Source organism: Aplidium turbinatum, chromosome 10, assembly GCF_918807975.1.
Source record: "Aplidium turbinatum chromosome 10, kaAplTurb1.1, whole genome shotgun sequence".
NCBI classification, from domain to species: Eukaryota; Metazoa; Chordata; class Ascidiacea; order Aplousobranchia; family Polyclinidae; genus Aplidium; species Aplidium turbinatum.
In genome coordinates, this window is record NC_137481.1 from 6,044,015 (window position 1) to 6,065,516 (window position 21,502).

At 37.9% G+C, this 21,502-nt stretch overlaps 1 protein-coding gene across 4 annotated transcripts; it reads left to right on the forward strand.

Annotated features, from left to right (window-relative positions):
- Positions 1–682: 682 nt before the first annotated feature.
- On the forward strand, positions 683–21,500 carry LOC145778786 (uncharacterized). Of its 4 annotated transcripts, XM_082590366.1 has the most exons (21): positions 686–822; positions 1,944–2,166; positions 2,421–2,558; positions 2,806–2,938; positions 3,464–3,640; positions 4,020–4,193; positions 5,880–5,983; positions 6,492–6,708; positions 7,323–7,481; positions 8,420–8,566; positions 9,021–9,202; positions 10,743–10,889; positions 13,763–13,906; positions 14,423–14,557; positions 15,179–15,237; positions 15,490–15,569; positions 15,804–15,961; positions 16,556–16,623; positions 17,248–17,394; positions 20,090–20,143; positions 20,892–21,500. In XM_082590366.1, the coding sequence occupies exons 1-21, from the start codon at positions 758–760 to the stop codon at positions 21,010–21,012; spliced, it is 2,832 nt and encodes a 943-aa protein (XP_082446492.1). In that variant the 5' UTR covers positions 686–757; the 3' UTR covers positions 21,013–21,500. The 4 variants fall into 4 exon arrangements, with proteins under 4 accessions (XP_082446495.1, XP_082446492.1, XP_082446493.1 ...); XM_082590367.1 differs by lacking the exon at positions 13,763–13,906; XM_082590368.1 differs by lacking the exons at positions 686–822; positions 1,944–2,166 and having other exon boundaries at positions 2,426–2,491.
- Positions 21,501–21,502: the final 2 nt, after the last annotated feature.

Consider the following 21,502-nt stretch of genomic DNA (forward strand, 5'->3'; position numbering starts at 1 on the left):
TCTTTTTAACAAACGATCAATGTGACGCAATAATCCTCATTGTTAAAATTAGAATACATATCCTGCGGAAAAATTCAGACAACTTTATTTCAAGGCAACATTACAAGGCGTTGAAATGATGTAAAAATGACTACTTTTGCAATCAGCTCGTTAACCACGCCACTCTAATGTGATCTTTAAAGCAATTGCCTGTACTATTATTGTTTCAGCTCCGTATTTGTTCGCGTTAAACAAACAATTGTAACAATTCAAATTTAAAATATGTTTTTGCTGCATTAGCTCTATTTTTGTCAAGAATTTTGCGGCGGTCATTTATGACCGACCAATGAGTCGGCTTCGGCAGACATTCGAGGTCATTCCGGAGGTCATGACCGCCGGATATTTCGAGGCCTGCCATCATCAGGGGATGACAAACATAGTTTATATTGCACCCACATATAAAAAAAAAACTCAGGCAGCCTATAGTATAAATAAAGTGTGTAATCGTAGTTTGTAGCCATCTGGTACACTTATAAGCCTTATAGTTTATCCCAGTTTAAAGAAATTTAGACAATTCTATTTCATATTAATTTTGTAGATTGTTTTTTGTACCTTATATAATATGGCTTATAAAAACAAAACCATAAAATTTGATTTTTTTTTTATATATTATACATGTTTTAGTCACTTCATGGACTTTAAAAATAAAAATTGTTGATGTAATTTCATTCTTTCTGACTTATGTTAGCCAAGTAAAGTCAGAGTAACGACGGACAAGATGAACTTTTTTTTTCTAATTTTATGTTTCTATTGTGTGTTACAAAGTATTAGTGGAAATTGGAGGTGAGGAAATCAATGCATTTTATCAGTGTCATGTGTGGCCTAGTGTCTTGTTATTTCAAATTTACATCAGCAACTTTGCACTATTGAATAGGTTATGGATTTTAGTTTTTTCTTCTGCATGTCAGTCCAGGGGGAGTATTACTTCTATTATAATAATATTCATGTTTTATTTTGTGTCTATTGCGACAACATACAGTGCAATGCGATCACAGGTGTAACACAACAGACAAGCAGGAAGCAGCGAAGAGACATATTAGTCTTTGAGTCAGTCGCTCTCCTTATTTTGGCATTCATTAAGAAAACACAGTTTTCTAATTCTCCTTTGTTTTGTGGAAGTGATAAGTACTTTAATGAGAAATGTAGTTAGTATTCTGCAGAGTTGATCTATAGACAAAACTAAAGAGTTCATTTAATTGGGAAGAAAGCGAAAGCGAGAAAAAAAATTTTCACTCCACCCTAATGAAAAGTAACCTAAAAGTACAAAAAGTGACTTTCAGTAAATTTATAACTTTTTAAATATTGACCTCACTACCATGAAATTTTGGTAATACATTTCTTTTGTTAATTGGTTCAACCAAAAAAAAAGTAATTTTAGTGACAAAAAATCGCCCTAGTATTACTTTTATTGATATGGAGGCACTGAACAATCCATGCGGTTATCAAAGTCAAGTTGTCCCGACATGCAATATTTTACTGTGTATAATAAATATGGAAAAAGTACAATAAGTACAAAAAAAAGAAATGAAAAAAAACTAGTTATCGGCAATAGTAAAACAATGATAATTAATAATATCAAATTTAAAAATGTAAGTTATGTCATCGCAATAATTTCTTTTTCACAACTTTTACATCAATGTTTTTAAATTTAATTGCTTTGTTGCGCTTCAGTTTTTAATGCTAGTCAGGCCATTGACATAGAGACCATTGACTACAACATGGAGACCATTGTAAGAAATAGTGCTGACTAACGATGTGCCTAAGTTTCTGCATAAACAATATAATATACACGACATTGTACACATATAAATTGAAAATTGAAACTCAAAGTTTCCCAAATTAAAAACTTTTGTATCAATTTGAAATTTGGTAAAGAGGTAAAATTTATTTGCTTATAATTTCAGATTTACTCTTTCATCTGGAGTATCTTCATTGCATTTTCCTACTCAGAGTCGTATTGAAAGATACTACATTTCTGGACGAGAAGTGATAGTTCTGCAAACCCTAAACAACTCTAATATTAATTTTTTATCACTCAATATGGACCCAGCCAGGCTGTGTATAATTAAAGATGCCAACATTTTGATATGTCCTGGAAGTGGAAAATATGAAATTGCATTCATAACGGTAAAAACTGTCAATGATTTATTGCTTTCAACCTGGTTGGGATACTGTAAAGTTCAACAATAACATGTACAGTCAATGAGTTCTCTCTTTTCATGCATTGCTTCAATGTAGCTCTGCAGTTGATAACTCTGCATATGTATAGTTATGTGCATTCTGCATAAGTTTGACTTCAGAGCTGGTAATGTTGCAAGTTTTTTTTAAATGTTTTTCCTGGATTTTACACTACAACTCACACGTTTATTATAAATATGCAGGGAAGCTGTGTTAACTGCGATGACAATGAAATGACCATCAGAATTAGCGAAACTTCATATTGTTATTATTGGTCAGTTACAACTTCTGTTGTCAATTCATCACAAGTAGATGTTTTTGCACACTATGTTATTTTTCAAGTATGTATCTGAATCATTTTATAAATTCTGTGATTTGAAAATATTTGTACTATAAATGTTTTGGCTTGGTGTACAAGTAAGTCATTGTTTGAAAAAGTGTCTTCAACAAACTGTTATGATTATGTGATTCAATATCATTAAAGCAAATAAGGTAAGCACATTCTAATTTTTAGATCAATGAAGTTTCAGTTTTAAACATGCTCATATAAATGCTTTTCAAAACTGTATGTATTGAATTTGTTTTTAGATTTCAGTTAGTTCGTTGTCGAACTCCTCAAGTGAGATGAATGAAATGTCTTTAGAGATTGTCAATAGAATGTTGCACTCAAGAGGAGAAAATCCAGTGCTAATAGACGTATTTGGCAGGAAGCTTGAGAATAGTTAGTGTTCAAAACAATTGGTGGTATATGATTTGTGGTTACTTTCTTTCAAGGTTTATGCTAATTTTTTCACTGAAAACTTCAACTTCCTTATACATTGCATTGGAGCTTTTCGTTATAACCCAACTATATATGTATGTTAACCTTTTGGCTTCAGACGATGGACATATATTTTGTACTTCATGAAAATATAACTACTGCAAAAAATGATGATTGAGTTGGTCAAATGATTGTCATCTTCTTTACGAATTTTGTCCATTGCTAATCTGTGCACTTTTCTAATTGGTGGTTCAAAATATTTTGCCGTTAGCCAATCTCTCTGCTTGCAAAGCTAATTTTTTATGGAAATCGAAATCAGATATCGGACACCCTTCATGTTCACTCAGCCTCCAGTTGTGCAGCATAGATTGTTAATTCATCTACACACTTTTATCTTTTCTTTCAATAGGTGGCCAATGCAAATATCATTTTGTTTAAATTCCCATTTTATCATTGACTTTACACTTTATATTTTACTTTATTAAGTTTCATCCCTTTACAACCCCGTGTCCAGTACGTGGAATATTACCATACCTCATGTTCATCCCACCAACTCATCCTACCTCCTGGTAACTGCAGAAAGAGGGTTGCCAATTTTCGGCTGTGGGATTGCACCAACTGAAGTTTTATTAAGTCATCCAATACAAAGCAAACTTGGACAAAGTAGGTGCAATGTATAAACAGTCCTACCAAATCTTAGTTGTTTGAAGCAATGTGCACAACATAAATTTATATATAGTAGTGGTCATGAGTATTGAGTATGACGATATCCACATTACAGCAAAAGATCTTCGATATGGAATTTGTTCATTGATTCATGGTTGATTTTAATTTTTGTTCTGCAATTGGATCGAACTATTGAAGTGGAAAGTGTGATCCGTGTCATATAGGGACACACTGGAACACACATTTACACACACATCAAATCACATTGCACCTCTTCCTTCTTTGGATACTTAACTTAATTACTAACAGCAATTCAAAAGGATTTAATTAAGTATATATTTTATGCCTTTTTGTAAACACGAAATGTTTTTGTTAGATTTCGGGTTTGTCAAACTAACCAGCTCAAGAAAACTTATCGGCCAACCTAGATATCATCCTTGTGCTTATGAACGAGTTGTTTTACCAACTGCTGATGGCATCTTCTACACTTCTGATCACTTTGTTACTACTTCTTTGTTGGTGATAAGCACTAGTTTGGCCAACATTTATGGTAAGAAACAAGGACTGGTGCAAGTTTATCATCATTCTATAACTCGATCACTGTTTTGTTATTGCTTAAGCAAGTTTGTTTGATCACTTAGTCAATTTTCTAATTTTTGTACGATATTTTTAGAAATTGGTTGGCCAACTTTTTGTTGTCTAGTTAGCCACCTTTTTGTTGTTGCCAGGCTTGCGCCCGGTGGTTGAAGATGTAGATTAAGTGGTCGGGAGAGCAAAGGAAGTCGATTTTCGTGTCCACCTTCACTCCTTCAGGCATGCCTTTTATTGTCTTGCCAAAGACACATACACATGCTCTTGAGCGGTGTCGAATCGACGCCCTTTCGAGTGTAATACCAAGGCTCTCACCACTCGGCTATGCAGCCGACGTCACAGGCCTACTGTTGAATTACAGTACGGTATAAAAACTGAAAAACAATCAAAGTTCAAGGAATGTGGGGAAATGTTGCATGGCAGAAAATTTTCACTAAAGATGAAAGGAAAAGTATATCGGAGCTGTGTGCGGCCTGCAATGCTATATGGTAGCGAGACATGGGTATTGAGAGAGAGTGAACTGGCAATCCTGAGAAGAACGGAAAGGTCAATGGTGAGAACAATGTGTGGGGTGAAAACGAGAAGGGAAAAAAGGACTGAAGAATTGTTGGCTATGCTAGAGATGAAAGAGACCATAGACCAACTGGCAAGGGCAAATGGAGTAAGATGGTATGGATGGACATGTGATAAGGAGGGAGGAAGGAAGTTTTCTTAGAAAGGCACTAGATCTAAAGGTGGATGGGAAGAGGAAACGCGGTCGTCCAAGAAGAACGTGGAAACAACAAGTGAAGGATGAATTTAAAAAAGTCGGACTGAAGGAGGAAGATGCAAGGGACAGGGTGAAATGGAGAAAGGGGATTAAAACAATTGCTGCGCGGAAACAATCGGCCACCCCCACTAGTGGGGAACAAACCGACGATGGATTATGATGATGATGATGAATCGCCCTGAAAAAGATTTAGAAGAAGTGTACTGAAAGGCAAGGAAACAATTCTACGCATCAACGTCGTAAAAAAAATCTCGACGCCCGTTTTCCCTACATGATGCAGTTTCCCTACATGATGCAGTTATCTGTAAATCCAACTTCCACATTTCCGAAATTTGAAGCAGTGAATGCAGAAAAGTTGCTAGACCAACTTAATTCACAGTCCCTTCCAATACCAACACTCCACCCGGAGCAGAACTACCTCGGAAGGAATGGGTGCTCATTGCTCAATCGTCTGCGGACTGAGGTTGGCCGTTTCAACAACAACATGTTCCAATTGGGTCCCGCCGATTCACCATCTTGTGCGTGTGGCTCAGATTCTCAGACTGCACACCACATTATCTACCATTTTCCTGTATATCGACCCCAGGACAGATATGTGGATCTCACAACGCTCGATGGACACGCAATCCATTAGCTGCTGCGCCTGCGCCAACGTGATCTGCGGCGGCCTCGAACGCAAGAAGAAGAAGAACGTCATAAAAGGTTTATCGACGCTCGTCTATGCAACAGATGAAGAATGAAGTTGTGACACATACAACAAAACATCATTTCTCTGTTGTGTTTATATCTTTTGCTGTCTTCTTTTCGAGATTATTTCGATGTACGGCCTAAAGCTGTTCTTTTAAAAACTTATCATCTGCACACAGTGTTGTTTAGGTGTCGAGGTGACGCACATAGAGATGATAAACACGTTGCTGTTGCTGATTTTGCAAGGAGAATTATTCGCAGCAGAGATTGGAGATCGTAATTTGCTTTTAAAGGTGGGTATATATATTACATTATTATTGCACACATTAAAGCTTTATACTGAGCTTTTCGATTGTATTTCTTCTCAATCAAAAAGACATTACAAAATAAACAAGAGTTTAACAAGTTTGTTAATCTCCGATTTATCAAAGTGCACTCAGCTGGTGGGTGGTTCAGTAACTTTTTTTGGTCCCTCAGCAAACTACTCATCACATGATCAATTTTTGTTATTTAATTGTTTCTCCTTTGCTCAACCTCATATCTTGGTATCTGTTATTGTTTCAACAAGCTATGGTTTTTCTCTGAGCTGCTAGAAAAAACTTTTTAGAGCAAGTGAATGAAAATCTTAGTAGATACAGTACTGTAGATACATGAGGATACATGAGTATCCTCATGTATACATGAGTAGATACATGAGTAGATACATGAAGAGAATAGACACTCATAAAAGCTTAAGTTCTAAAGATACGTTTTTCCGATATTTCCTTACTATATTATGTAGAAATTTTGTTATTTTTCTAGCATCTGGCCCTATTGGAGAATTTGGGTGGCTCACTGTCTGGGATTTCTTCGTATCCGTTATGTTTGATCAATCCAAGTATGACGAATATCTTTGCTTGGGAGAGTAGAAGTGTCCTGGCTTGGTCTGCTAGCTTTCTGTTTATTCATTACGAAATATATGGAGATATTCTAGAGAGAAATACATGGATATCGATGAAGTTGCCACAAGAATATTCAGGTTACCCAGTCGCCCACATTTTTTCGTTTTTTGTAAATTCATCAAAAGTGGCTTACCATTGTCAGGTAGGTTTTCTTATTTTTAGTTTATTGCAGATGCAGTCCGCCCCTTTAGCTCAGGGGTTTTGCACTCGACAAGATCACGCGGCGGTGGTTCGGCTCTCGATGTATGGGCTTGAGTAACGCAATTCAGGACTAAAAATGTAATATACAGTATATACCCACCTTTAAAAGCAAATGACGATTTCGAATAATTCTCCTTGCAAAATCAACAACAACAACAACGTGTTTATCATCTCCATGTGCGTCACCTCGGCACCTAAACAACACCGTATGCAGATGTTGAAACACACTGTTATGCTGAACGGAGATTTAGCAGCAACTAGGGTATAGAATAATTTCCCAGCATTTCAACTATCGGAAACTTTACTCTGCCAATCTCGGTAACCGACCCTTCGTCCAAAGCCTCTACAAGTATGCGAAATTGCAAAAATACCAGGAATAACTATCAAGGCTATGTCAGTCCGAGGATAAACATTTAAAACCAAACAAACCAGACTAACAATGATGATGCAGATAACATGTGACAATGTCTATTTTAATCTTATTGGGTAGAGTCGATCATTGTCAAGGCCAAACTAGAAACTTCCCTCAATAAACTATGGATCCTGGCCCGAGACCGGAACTTAGTCCGGATCCTTGAATGCGAGTTCCGGCAATTAGAGGAGCAGTTAACTTGTTCCGTTTTGGATTTGTCTAACCGATTGCCTCAAGGTTTGCTTTATATTATGTTATTGCTTTTGATTATTATTTTAAAAGTTATCAGTAGTAGATGAAGTGATTTACATGGCGTAGACTGAATTGTCCTAGCCAAGCATCACAACGACATGCCTTTGCTGCAAGCATGACGACCTATATAGGCCATGCCTATACTTGGCAACGCTATACAGGCCATGCCAACATGTGAGCGTTAAATTTGACTGGAAGTTGATCTGTTTCGCTTGATAGCAGTCAAAGTCGCCAGTATAAGTTGATATGTTTAATACAACTTTTCTGTTTCTGTAAACCGACCCAGTAAACTGTCCACTTGAAGCGATTAACTGTCTTGAGCTCTTGACATGATCAAACTGAGGATGCTGTGATGGCAAAATCGATTTTTGATTAACAAGTGAGGCCAGTGCACCGTCTGTTGCGTAAGTAACAAGGCTTATGCTCAAGCATCATAAATATGGACTTTGTGTATTTTTTATCTGATTTTGGGCCACTTGTTGTACCATGCAAGGTTTGAACTAGATTTTAGCACTTGCACTGAAAATCAGAAGAACATCTGGCAACACTTGTAACAAGAGAAAGGTTTTTGACATTTTTTAAGTTAAATCACGAGGTTTGCAGTGACTTGAATTCAGTGATCACACTTTGGCAATTTGGTTTTGCCTGATCATTATTTCAACGAGATATAAAGTACATTTGTCTAGAGTTGATATTTAGATGTTTTGATTGGATAATATGATGTTTCTTTTTTTTGTGTGCTATGATATTAGTTTAACCACAAACGTTTAGCAGGTTTTACTGTGGTCATTCAGATGGCTTGTAATGGTACTGATATCATATAATGTGGTAGTATTGTACAGTACGACATGGGACCCATTGCTGATCATTTATAGTTTAATCACACCCACTTCAATGCTTTTCCTCATTTTTTTGTTTTTCAGGAGTATACGAATGGGAGTTTTTAAACTCAGCTCATTTAAGTGTATTTTTGTGGACCTCTACAAGCATATACTATTATTTCAATGATGGCTTTCTTGAAGGAACCTTTCAAGAAATAACTTCAGTGCACAGTGTTGCTTTCAATCGAGGTGAGTTATTTTTTCTTCAATCATCTTATCTCATACTGTGATGGATCATAGATTAAGCTGAAAGTGTTGCATCCGGTAAGCTATTTTTTCAGTTTTGAACAAAGATAGGTTTGAACATTTATTCACAAATCACAAGTAGCCGAATAAACATGTTTCCTGGAACCAGGAGCCTACATATCGCCTGGTTGTTATAAAACATGTAAAAAAAATTTTGTTTATCGGTGATACTGTGCATTGCCTCTTCCCAGAGACCAACAGTAGTCCTAACCTAGACGATTATATCATCTGCAAAAACTAGAAGCAAAATGAAGTTATCTTGTCTTATTTTTAGTCAACGTTAAATTTATAATAACGTAATTTGAATGCAATGTTTTAATTGGTATCATGTTGACACTTGTGCACACATACAGAACTATACTTGCGTTTTGTTTCAACTTAACAGAATATTTTTTAGATAAAACCAAGTATTTAATTGAAGCGAATGACCATGCATTATTGTATGGGAGTGGAAAATCAACAAGCCTTGTAAACTTAACAAAAGTTGAATTCAATACCAGCGATTATGTTTATAAATTTCGCCACGCTGATGACGAAGTGATACGAATTTCCTGGAGCAATGGTTCTTTTAAGCAAGAGGTATGCATGCTTTGTGTTGGATGTAACTAGGCTACTTAAGGGTACGGTACGGTTTGATTTGTCGAATTTTGCATGCTTTTGTAGGTATTGTCCGTTGTTCCTCAAGTGCTCGATTGCTTAAAGCAGGGGTCACCAACCGGCGGTCCGGCACGCTATTATGTGCGGCCCGCGGAAGGCATCAGCGTACAAGTATAACCAAAAATACTTTTCTTGAATAGTTCATTCATTCAAGAGCATGAAGGCAAAAAATACTTTCCGGGAAGCATATTTTCGCTTTGCACACGATTCCACCGACCGACCAATCAGATTGTAGTTCTAGGTGGGGGTTGCTTAAAGTTATTCCAATGCGATGTCCATTGTACAGCCACACTGTCCCAGTGGTTGATTGAAACGCGTACAAAGTGGAATTATTAATTATTATGCTTCCGGGCAGTCGAAAAATATTTAGCTTAGTCGCCTACTGCAAAAATGTTGTAAATCAACAATTCTTGCCATGCTGATAAGCATCGGAAGTGACAGTTGTCTAATAATAATCAAAGAAAGACAGTTTTATCGACTCTCACAAAAAGGATGAAAAACCAACTCATGGCATTTTTAGAGGGAACGCTGTTCATGAGTTACCATAGAAACGTTTTTCCGGTGATTTCCACAAGCGTTTGTTTCATGGTGCCTGGTTTCTTTCTCCCTGTTATTGGAGCGTATTTTCGCTGATATGTTTGCAGATCACTATTGTTGCCTGTATTGCGATGTGTCAAATATTTCCTTGTTTACTGAAACTATTAATTACAAGATATCATTTGTGAAACGAAGTGACAACACCACTCTTGCTTGGCGATGAATATTCTGATGAAACCGCTCGCCTCGTTATAAGTGCGCAAAACAAGTGACCTCGTTTATTAGACATTGTTAAAGAAATCAAAAGTGTTGTCAACTGAGGTTGGCCTGGCGGTAGCGTTGTTCGACTAATTTTGTCGCTGCGGTATTGTAAGATAAATATCAACAACATGTAACGCTGGATACTGGGTACGAAATGCGTTCTTTTCTAGCATAAGAGTCAACCTACCTAACGTTTTATTAGTGCGGCCTGCCACAGCTTTCCTTAGTGTCAAAGTGGCCCGCATGCAAAAAAGGTTGGTGACCCCTGGCTTAAAGTCAGATTTTTTCATCCTTTGCTGCCTGGTAATGTTATAACAGCCTCTGTCGCCTGCAGAAAGTAGTGAGCATTTTAAAAATGTATTTTTTAGATAATGCGATTAGACTGTTAGAGTACTGCCTACTACGGCAATTGACGTTGGACCAAACTCAAACTCTCCCTATTTTTCAATACATGAAGATGTTGTAAATTAAAACCATTTGGTCATCTAGGGAAAGCAGTAAAAAGTGAAAAGATATATGAATTTTAGCACATTTCAGTTGAACAATGAACAGCAGTTGCCAAAAATTGTAAAATGTGACAAATCTGACTGTATCTCCAGGTAGGCATGGGTTAAGTTTCTGTAATAATCCAATTGTGTTTGCGTGTTGTTTTTTTGCCTTTCAGATGTATCCACTTTACAAGGAGGTATATTCTGCGTTACACAGATCTGGGGACAACAACACCTTTTGTGATTACTCTAACTACCATTCCACTATCTTTAACCAAGACGGAAATGTTGTGAATTTGGAATACGTTGGCCAAGAGATACTGGTAATACTTTATATTTTGACGTCTTTTTTTAACAAGAATTATCAGGAATTATTGGCTTTTTTTTCTTTACTTAAAGATAAGAGTAAACGGACTGGTAAAGCCGGTGGTCGATAGTCTGTGGCAGAATTGGCAGTGTTTCGATCCGCAGTTTCCTCATACAGGTATCTAGACTTTCCAGCCTGGCCCACGCGACTTATCTAAGCTGGTGGATCTCCCTCTAGCAGGGGCGGATCCAGGTATTAACGTTAGGGGGGGGCGATGTCATTGACATTCAGGAAAGTGATCAGCCCGCACAAACAACGACGGGGGTCTCCCCTAGAATATTTAAATCAAATTTGGTGCGTTCCGAAAGCATTTTGAACACAAATTATGAGAAATTCTATAACTTAAAAAACCCTTTACAATGCTGTTGTTTGACAAAGGGAGGGATGAAGAGCTGATATGCTCTTGCAATGTCAAGTTGAAGCCTGAACAACCTAGCCGCATTTATAGTTGAGACTGAAGGTTTCACTCTTGATTGTTTCACAGCAATTTAAAAATTGACCACGGAAAGATAATAACAGGTAATTCTATCTTCCCAAGGTCACAGCATAATATTGATACAGACATTGACTTGAGGTTGGTATAGACTTACTGTATAACTTCGAGGTTTTATTCCTCTGACAAGTTTTGAATTGTTATAAAGAGCAATGAGGAAAGGTTATGCATACATTCAACATAATGAGCAACAAAAGTGGGGGCCATGTCAAAACACTGGGTTATGCTCCACCCCGTAGAATCGCCACTATAGGCTAGCTTTCGATTGTAAATTTTTATTTTGGACCAGCGAAACACTACAATTTGTACATTAAAACTATAGAATGGCAGTTAAACATAGTGAAATGACGACCAAAGGATATAGTCCTCCTTAAAACGTGTGATGCACGATCGCTGCAGCAGACAAAGAAAGAAACTAACCATAACAGAAGGTATTTGCGGTTTCTACTGTTATCACAGAGTCTGTGTCAATTAAAATGTCCCGATGCTGGTATAGTAAGACCAATCCATTCAGTCTTTCCTCGCCGATGTTGTTCCTCAGCCAGGTTTTCAACGACCGAAGAGATGAAAAGTTTCTTTCGGCTGATGCTACGCTGACTGGCAAGGTTAATAGTATTTTTAGAAGAGAGTGTACGATTGTGTACACATCTTCATCACACTGTTGTAAAGCTTCTTCCGCAGTCATCGGTAAGACTGCAGCAGTCGCCGGAACAGTTATATTTGTCACTTCTCCTTCCATAGTTGGATCTCTGAACGTAGAGCAGATTCCACACTGTATATATGACGTAGCAAGTCATTGTAGGCATTGCAAATGACTTTTGTCAATGCTATCGGGTCGATAGGCTACTTGAGCAATTTCGTGGTAGCAATGATGTTAGGTGACAAGATGCTAAAGTCTCATTGAAAAAAAATTGAACTTTGCTGTTTCTAGATGCAATTTCAAGGTAGAATTCCAATGGTTTTAGTTCCACGTCTGACCGCCAAAGTTACCAATAACCTGCTCTGTTAACCAATCTATCTAGGCTAAGGGATTTATCGCTATGCTCTGCACTGTCTGTAGTGCCGGCAAAAAGTTTAGAAACTTTTTAAATTTTAGTAATTTCGTTCGGTCATTAGACTCTGTGACGAAACAATATCCTTATAGCCTACTATAGTTATTATTATGGCCTACCTTAGCCTAACCTAATCTTTGAACATGGCGAAAGACTTATTCAGCATTGCTTTCGATATGTTGTTTTCCTCATCGTACACATAGCCTATAAATAAAGAATAAAGCTACTTTCTTAGGTTTTAGGGGGGGCGATCGCCCCAATCGCCCCCCTCTGGATCCGCCCCTGCCCTCTAGGATACATCGCCGCACCCTTTGCCACGGGGTGTGGCAGGCCAGTTTTTTAAAGTCTCTGACCTGGCTATGTTTATTGTGTTCTTCTCGCCGCTTCAATTATTTTGTGCTCACTGCGTTGTCGATCCAAATAAAAACAGTTCTTCACCGTAAAAGCCGCAGCGCGGTGTCTATCGCTGGCAATTCTACAATCGTTTGCCCAGAAACGTCATTATCAGGTGTTACTCTTAAAATGATAGTTTGATAACGTACTTTTATGTGTTGATAAAGCTTTGGTAGAGAGTTTGCTTTGTTGAACCATAGGGAAATAAAACAAAGTAACTTCAGCGGGTTTAACATGATGTATTACATACACATTACACAAATATAACATAATTAAAAATAAACTCTAACGTTTTCGACACGTACGTGTGTCCTCATCAGAAATTACATATCTGCAATATTATACATAAAATGAAAATTGTAAGGTAAATTTTACTTTGCACTGTAACTGTATACTAACGACACTCCAGACTGAAAAGCACAACTGAATGAGTGACACAGGAATGATTACAAGTAAATTATACGGTGGAAAACAGATCACATGAGGTGTAAACTGCAGGCATTTGACAAACAATTAGAACATACACAAAAGGAACGATGAGCCACAAGCGAATAACTGCCGGTTGAGAGACGGATTATTACGTTTGATTCTTAAGGCTTCCATGATCTTAGTCTGAAATTCAGATCTGCCTCGAGAGATGATTTTAAATTGTTCGATCGAGACATTGTCAGTGCACGTTTCACAAGAGGCGATGTGCTCTTTAATTGCACTTTTGGTTGTTAAGTTTGGGTTTAAGTGCTCCCCGGCCCTTGTCAACAAATGTCTGGTTGACATACCAGTGTATGTCTGGTTTGCGTCACGCAAACAACTAAATTTATACACAACATTTGAAGAAGGAGCGAAGGGGGTAGGCGACTTCAGTTGAAAATATTTTTTATGTGTTGCTTGAAGATTAATGTTTCGTTCACACATCCTGCTTCAACTGTTGTGGGGTTGTCCATCTTTACGTTTTTCCATGATCTTGTACTGATGAGAAACATGACAGTCTTTGTATCTACCTACGTCATCCCAGGAAGACCTTTATTGAGAACACAGGCGAGTGGTTTAGTATTGTTGCTAAGCAGACGAAATTTGGCAACACCACGGCATTTAAAATGATAAAAGAAATAAAAATAGCAAACGTTTAGGATTTCTCTATCATTTCGTATTTAAGCAACGTAAGACAGTTATCTCGAGTGTTTTTGTACCGTATCTAGGTTTAAACCTGATTGATGAGTTGCTAATAGATTACTTTTAGATCAATGTTTCCCAAACTATTTTGTGCCATTGCCCAAATAAACGTAACGTTTTCTCATTTTTCCTGTCACTACCTTATTCCAAACTCGCTTTGTCAAATCGTTTTTATCCATTCGTTCAAGATGTCCAACTCATCTCAGATGATAACCACGCAAGTACTCTTCAATATTCTCAACAAATGAATGTCCACTCTCTCAAGGCAAAATCTGGCATCACTTTTGTATAACGCACCCTACTCGCAGAACCAAGATGGTTTAAGTTGCCCTTCCCGGTATACTCTTGATTTCCCTGCCTTACACTTTGTCGATGTTGCAGAATTTTCGTGGCTTCCTTCAAGGAGCATGTACCGACAGTGGCCTCACTTGTGACAATGGCATTGCTGTGTTTGAGGTCGATATGTCTCTCGCCCAGGACTCGACCAGGCCTACGTGTTTGCTTCCGGCAAATGAGGTGGGTTGCTGCAACAAACTGCATTGAGATGATAATATTTTTAATTGACAAAGAAGTTTGCCGACTCGTTTAAATAATATTCGCCTGTTAGTGCGTTGTTCTGATTCCCACAAAGATGTTCGTTTCAAATGTTTCCTATCATTATCCATTCAGCATCTTATCAACTGTTCACCACTGCAGATGTTCATTTAGCCTATAAGCCATGGGGTTATATTCTTTGAAACCCCGGGAACTTTTGTTGCTAAAGATATTGGTTTGCAGACCTTTGGTATGCACGACGTACAAAAGAAGAGCATGATAAAAGAGCAAACACCATTCTTTATGAGAGCTACAGATTTTTCATTGAGGTCCTCAGGGACTCCGTTAAGAACCACTGGCTTAAGCATTTCATTCGTAAAATATTCAGTTACTTTAGCTTCCAGTCTAGGTCTTCCCGAGGAACCAGTAGAAATAGTTGTTTAATAAAACGAACTTCCAAAGCAGTGAATTCAAACTTTTTGTAAGTGACTTCGGTTTTCACAAAACGAAAACATGTCACTTCTTCCAACGGTGCAATGGGTTAGCGAGATTTTTTGATGCTTTATAAGCTCTTTTATCTTTTATGTCTTGTTTATTCTTAAGGTTTTGTACATCAACATAACCTGTCCTGATGGGATGCATGTCAGAATAAGACAAGGATTGTAAGTTTATGTGCATTTTTGTGTTTTCTTTGTCAGTATGTTTGTTTTTTTTAGCGTGTAGAGTGGATAATATACGTAAGAGCGATGTTTAATGTGAATGATAACGTAGTGTAAGAAAATTTGCTGCAACTGAAATTCTACTCATTTGTCAACAATTGTAGCCATGAACAAAATAACTAAGAAATTTTTTTATGTATAGTAAACTTCCCTTGTAGTCTTTAATCTTTGTTTAAGCTCCATGCTTATCTGCAGTACAGATGCACCAGAGCAATGCAATTTGCCTCAGAACGATCCGTTGCTGGGCTTCTACCTTGGAGATTATGATAAGATAGGCAAGTTACGTTTCAACTATTCTACAACTGCGTCTGCTTGGGAGTGAAAACTTTTGTGTGTTGACTGTTAATTCTGCCTCACGTTTCATTGTTCATTCTATGCGCTATGCTAATATATCACATAGCAGTTTGGTGTGTTTTTAGTTTCGGATACGTTTGCGACGAAAGTAAGCCTATATTCTTTTCACTTTTGCATTTAAACAATCCCTTATTCACCATTACAAATGTTTCCAGCGTGCCATTACCGCATACCACATCCATACACATTCTATCCGCTCGTTGAGATACACACTGCTGACGGGAACTCGCGTGCTGCCACTGATGACGTTAGGCTGACCGAGGTTAACAGCGCGACTGGGTTTGAATTGATAAACAGAAACCTCATGTTAAAAGTAAGTGTTTGTTTAAGGTAAATTTTGCCGTTGAAAACTAGGCGATTGCACCGTTTCACGTTGCTCATTCGAGGGCTGCTGCTTTCACTGTAAATGTAGGCAAATGCATTTGAAGATAGATGGGCCATGTTTTGACTGAAAAGACACAGTCACACCTTATTGATAGGAACTTCTGTGATTGGGATTTCTCGCCATCCGACATGAATATTGAATATGCAAACGCAGGCGTTTTGGAAGATATTTCAATCCTTTCCTTTCTATTCCAATAATCGGGCAACCTCTTTAAACCGGTGTTATTTGACGGAATGAAGTTGGTCGGGTTAATGAGAACTGTAACTAAATTCTAATCATTCTGCTGACGAATAATTTTACCTCTTATGTTATCGGCAGGAAAATGTTTGTTTAAAAATGAACTCATAGCTAGACTGCATACATGAGTACTGATACTGACGTGACCAGCAGTGCAATTTTAAATTTTACCCTTAACTTATTAGAAAAGTGAAGAATTGTAACATCAAAGTCGAATCATTTAAACTTTAATATGTTTGGTGAAAACTTGCCACCATCACCAATTGTGTGTTCTCTGTGTTTCAGGATTGCTTTCTGTGCGAGCATTTTCATCCACTCAATGCATCGTCAATAATATTACAGACACCTTTAAGGTATTTCATGCTAGTACGATTTTTCATATATTTAAACTTCTGCTTAAAACGTTTCATGCTACTTTTTTCTGTATTACACCGCAATGTACTTTGGCTAGGTTATTTGTTGCACCATTAGGGCGGTTTAAGTATAGTAGCTTATGATGTCGTTAAGAGGGACAAACATTGATACTGTGTAACGTAAATTGAGTACAAACGTCATATTTGCCAGCATAAGAGGAGACGGTGACCAAAATCAAGAGAATGTTTCTCAAGCCTAAATCCTATCGCTTCACAAATTCTGAGATGTTGTGGCGTTTGTGTTACCACAGTAACACGTGTGTGGTTTGAAGTACCACCATATTGCATGGCACCAACCAGGCTGAGTGTGATTTAATGTGTTGCTTTCAATCTGCTCCATTTTTATGAATGTGTCTTGCAAAAGCCGAAAAAAATAACACGAGAAATGCCTAAACACCATGTAGCGCATTGAGTCTTGAGTGGGTTTTTGAACACGAGCGACGATCTCTTGTAAGCTTCAGGTAACTGAAGATTTATTATATCGCTGCATGCGGGAGCTCCCATCATTAATTGGGTAGAAAATCATAAATTTTATCATTTAGCAGTCCTATTTTTTTGCTACAGTGCATGCCCATGTAGAATTGATCGTTATGATCCAAACATGTGGATTGGCAACCTCTCGTTTACTTATACTGATTCACCCTATGTGACCGAACCAAAACTACCGTGGAAAGATGTGCTTATCTTTGACGTTGAGCTCCTCAGCAAAAGGTAGTTGTGTAAGATAATGTATATTTTATAGGCGGTCTGAAAATAACTTCGAAAGTCATCGCTTAGTTGGCAGGTTTCAGCCAGTTTCAACTAGTTTGTGAGCTGGACTCTTCAGGAACTGTTCTCCGTTCAGCTTCACCTAGTGCAGTGGTTCTCAACGGGGGCGGTACCGCCCCCCAGGGGGCGTTTTGACTTTGTGGGAGGACGCAGGCCTCGAAATTCACGGCGGACAGCATGTGATGTCCGCGGGAAGTACCATCTAGATCGGTCATATTTGTCCGCCGAGAAATAACACAGGAACTAGCGATACAAATCGTCATTGCATAGAACAAACATTTGTTGCGAGAATATAATTTCCCGCGCATCTAGAAATTGTAAATACTGTATCTCTTAGCTTCCATTCACGAAGGAAAACTTTCGATTTTTACGTTGCTTCAACGATTGATGACAATGATCAGCGTAACAAAGGCGAATTTTTCGCTAAGAATCGATGGGAATACCGGTACTTCTTCATTAATCACGCACAACTTAGTTCAAGTTTTACGTCACAATGTCTGGCTTTGATCTATTAATATTGATAAGGCAAGGTTGGTTACAAAATGAAATTATACGAGTAGGCTATATTGCAGGAAGATGCAGCAAAATTTGTTAAGTTTTGGTATTACAGTACGAAAGAAAACGCCCAGGGAAAATTCACTTTCGCTCACAAGACACGCAAAAATAAACCTTAAGAAAAAAAGCCTAATTAAACTTTGCACAGCAGAAAATAGTGGCGTTTATGTAGGAGTTTTCCGACTCGTGCCCAGAGCATTGTGACGCAAGAAGCCACACGATCTCGTTTGGTGGAAGTTAATCAGTTGTGCGGCGTATTAAAGGCATACTCAATGAAATTTTCAAACGGGAATTAAGTATTAAAATGCGTAAACTGAACATTCAAGAATACATTTTAAAAAAAATTACCGAAAAAAAATTGTTTTCAATGGCACTGGCAAGGTCCAAAGTCCAATGTTTTAATTTTTTCAAAATGACCAAAAAGTGGAAACACTGCTCGAGAACACGTCACTATCGACAGCAATAACAAAAGCCACGTTACCACATCTGATGTTTTAACATCAGATCTGATGTTTGAGCAAATTGTCTGATGTTTTGATGTTGAAATCTGATGTTTTGATGTACATACTGATATATAGCCTACAGTTAAATCGCCCAGTAAAAACTATTGCCCTATCAGCTGATTACTAGTCAATAGTGACGTAGACTGTACAGTCGCACGCTTCGCTGCTCACGCCCATTCCCGTTTTAAAAGCTCTGACAAAAGCACGCGCGGAATGCTGATCAGACCGCACTGGGACAAAATTTTATTGAAAATCGTTTTATGGTAGCATGTTAAACACAAAGAACGTGTACAATCGCCAAGTCAGGTTTTTCCTTTAGTATCCCTTTAACATCTACACGGCGCTTTGACTATTCAAGCGCACAGGTCTGATGAAAGCCTTTCAGAGTGACTTCGCTGAAATTTCAAAAAGCCTTCTAAACCGTAGCTATAGTTTTCGAATGGCGAAGAATTATCAAGATAAAGTGACTGAACATGACGATCGACGCTAAAACTGGTGTGTCTTCCGTGAGACTTAGTTTGTCCGCCGAGATAGCTGCTCAGACCGGACACGTTTGTCCGCCGTCAACAAAAACGAATTTCGAGGCCTGGGGACGGTATGATTACTTCGGCTTTAGGGGGGGGGGGGCGTTTTGATTATTAGGGGACATTCTGGTTGAACCCATCTACCGCCCAGCGTAACGATTTCATCAAAGAGATTCTATCTTTGTGGTAGCATTTCCTACCTCATACCTGGTGGAAAAGGTATTCAGCTGTGTTGTTCTGCTACAATGCTACATACCAAACTGCGAAACCCACTTGACATATCCATAAGAGGTGATCTTCGAATGTTTCTCACTGACTTTACACCGAATGTGCAGAAACTGGCACTTTCTCACCAAGTCCAAGGTTCACACTGACTACCAGTAGGTCTATAGGCCTACTGTTTTCATGCTCGCAAATATATATTTGCTTTTCATCAAATATAGTTACTAGTCTTTAAAACCCTTAGTCCTTACAGCCTGTTTCACCCTAAAAAGGGGATCATCAAAAGGTCCTTATTCTAATAGAAATAGAATTCTATTTGAATAAGGACCTTCTGATGATCCCCCTTTTAGGGTAAAACAGGCTGTAAGGGTTTTAAAGACTGGTAACTAGCCTATATTTGATGTAATTTGCTCTGCTTGGCTTTTTGCATGGCATTGAGCACTTTTGTAGTATTATATTCGTTCTTTTGTTTTTTTTCGCTTTCGTTTCTTTCGTTCTTTTGTTCTTTTATATTCGCTTTTCGTAATTAATCGTTTTTGTTGGGGGGCGGTAACATTTTTCCAGTTTATGAAGGGGGCGTTGGGCCAAAAAAGGTTGAGAAACACTGACCTAGTGGAAAGAATAATTCGCAGACAACAATATATCAAGAATCGAAAACTCCACTTTATCTATCTCGGTGACTGGGCCTGCGTCAGTAGTTCATTGGTTTAAAAAGCCTTTACAAGTGTGTGAAACTGCCGTGATTAAGCTTTTAAATGAGTTTCTCAGTCTCAGAAGAAAGATTTTCAAAACAGTCGCTTTACATTCACTTACTTTTTCGTTTAAACTTTTCAGCCACTGCAATCTTTCCACGAAATTAATTCTGTACCTACTCAAAACCCCTACAATGTAAGTAACTTATTGCTTTCTCGTTCAAAATTGGAGGTGCATTTTTCTTTCATCAAACTACAGTACTGTTCATTAACTCTGAGATGGCCTAATGTTTCTATGAACTTCACCATTAGTTAAAACGGCATTTCGATGCTAAAAAAGTTGCAAACCATTTTAAAACTAAACCTAAAAAATAGAGCAGTTATTTAGAAAAGGATGTTAGCCTATCGCGTAGAGCAGTGATTCTCAACGTGGTCCAGATGGACTACCTGAAATTGTTGAAGGTCCACAGATGGGACATCAATAGCAGATGAATCATCAGATTAAGACTGAACAAGTTTGTCACAAACTGGCTTTGAAAATGGTTTTCTAAATCCGCTACTAGTCCCCACTCAGTTTTTAGTTGTTCAAATTAAACGAGTAGTTTGGTTGAGTGTGCAAACTAAGAGATATTCGTTAAGTGGAAAAGGACTGACACCGACAGACGTATGTGCAACCCCGTTTCGACAAATGACCTTCTTGGGGTGTCGCCGAAACAACGTGGTTCATCAATTTTTTTTTTTTTTTTTGAAAAGCGGTATCTGGGACAAGAAAGGTTGTGAACCACTGGTGTTGACTGTGGCAGTGTACGAGATCTTCTCTAGTTGCAATTGAGTCATTAAGCGATACGCTAATTGAAATTGTCTGTTGGTAAGTCTGCTGCGTAGAGCGCCACATTCAGCGTTATCGTTGCACTTACAAGTAAATTGTGTTGTTTTTGTTGCAGAAGCCAACATCCGTTGGAAATGATAGTTCTAGCTGGGTTTGCATTCATCACTGTTATGATCTTAATGTTCTCATACTTGGTATACACGAGCATTCATGAACACAGACAACTAGCGACCTAGCGCACCTACAAATAGTTAAATCCTTATGCAATGCCTCTCAAGGTTTTCTTATTCAATGCAAGGAGCTGAGAGAATTTATTTCCTGTGTCAGTATTTCCAACTTTCATGATTGATAAGATGAACTTGCTGAGAAGACAGTTCTTCGAAGAACAAGAGATATAACTATCTTTGTCCAGACAACAAATCAACCGTTTTTTACATTGATTGAACGTCTGCAATGTTAAACTTGAATCAATGTTAAAAACGGTTGATTTGTTGTCTGGGAGTAGACTATTCAGCAAGTAACTGTCATTTTTTGCGTTGATTTAATGTTTAGAGACGTTAAAATAATGTAAAAAATACTGAATTTTTGGTTGATTTTTCAGCAATGATAGCCATTTGTGGTGTTTAAATAGATGTGGTGTATTAAATAGATTTAAAGTCTTTCGCTTTTCGGGTTTCTATAAAATAAATGGAACTTATCTGAACTTCATGTTGGCCATTACATGAA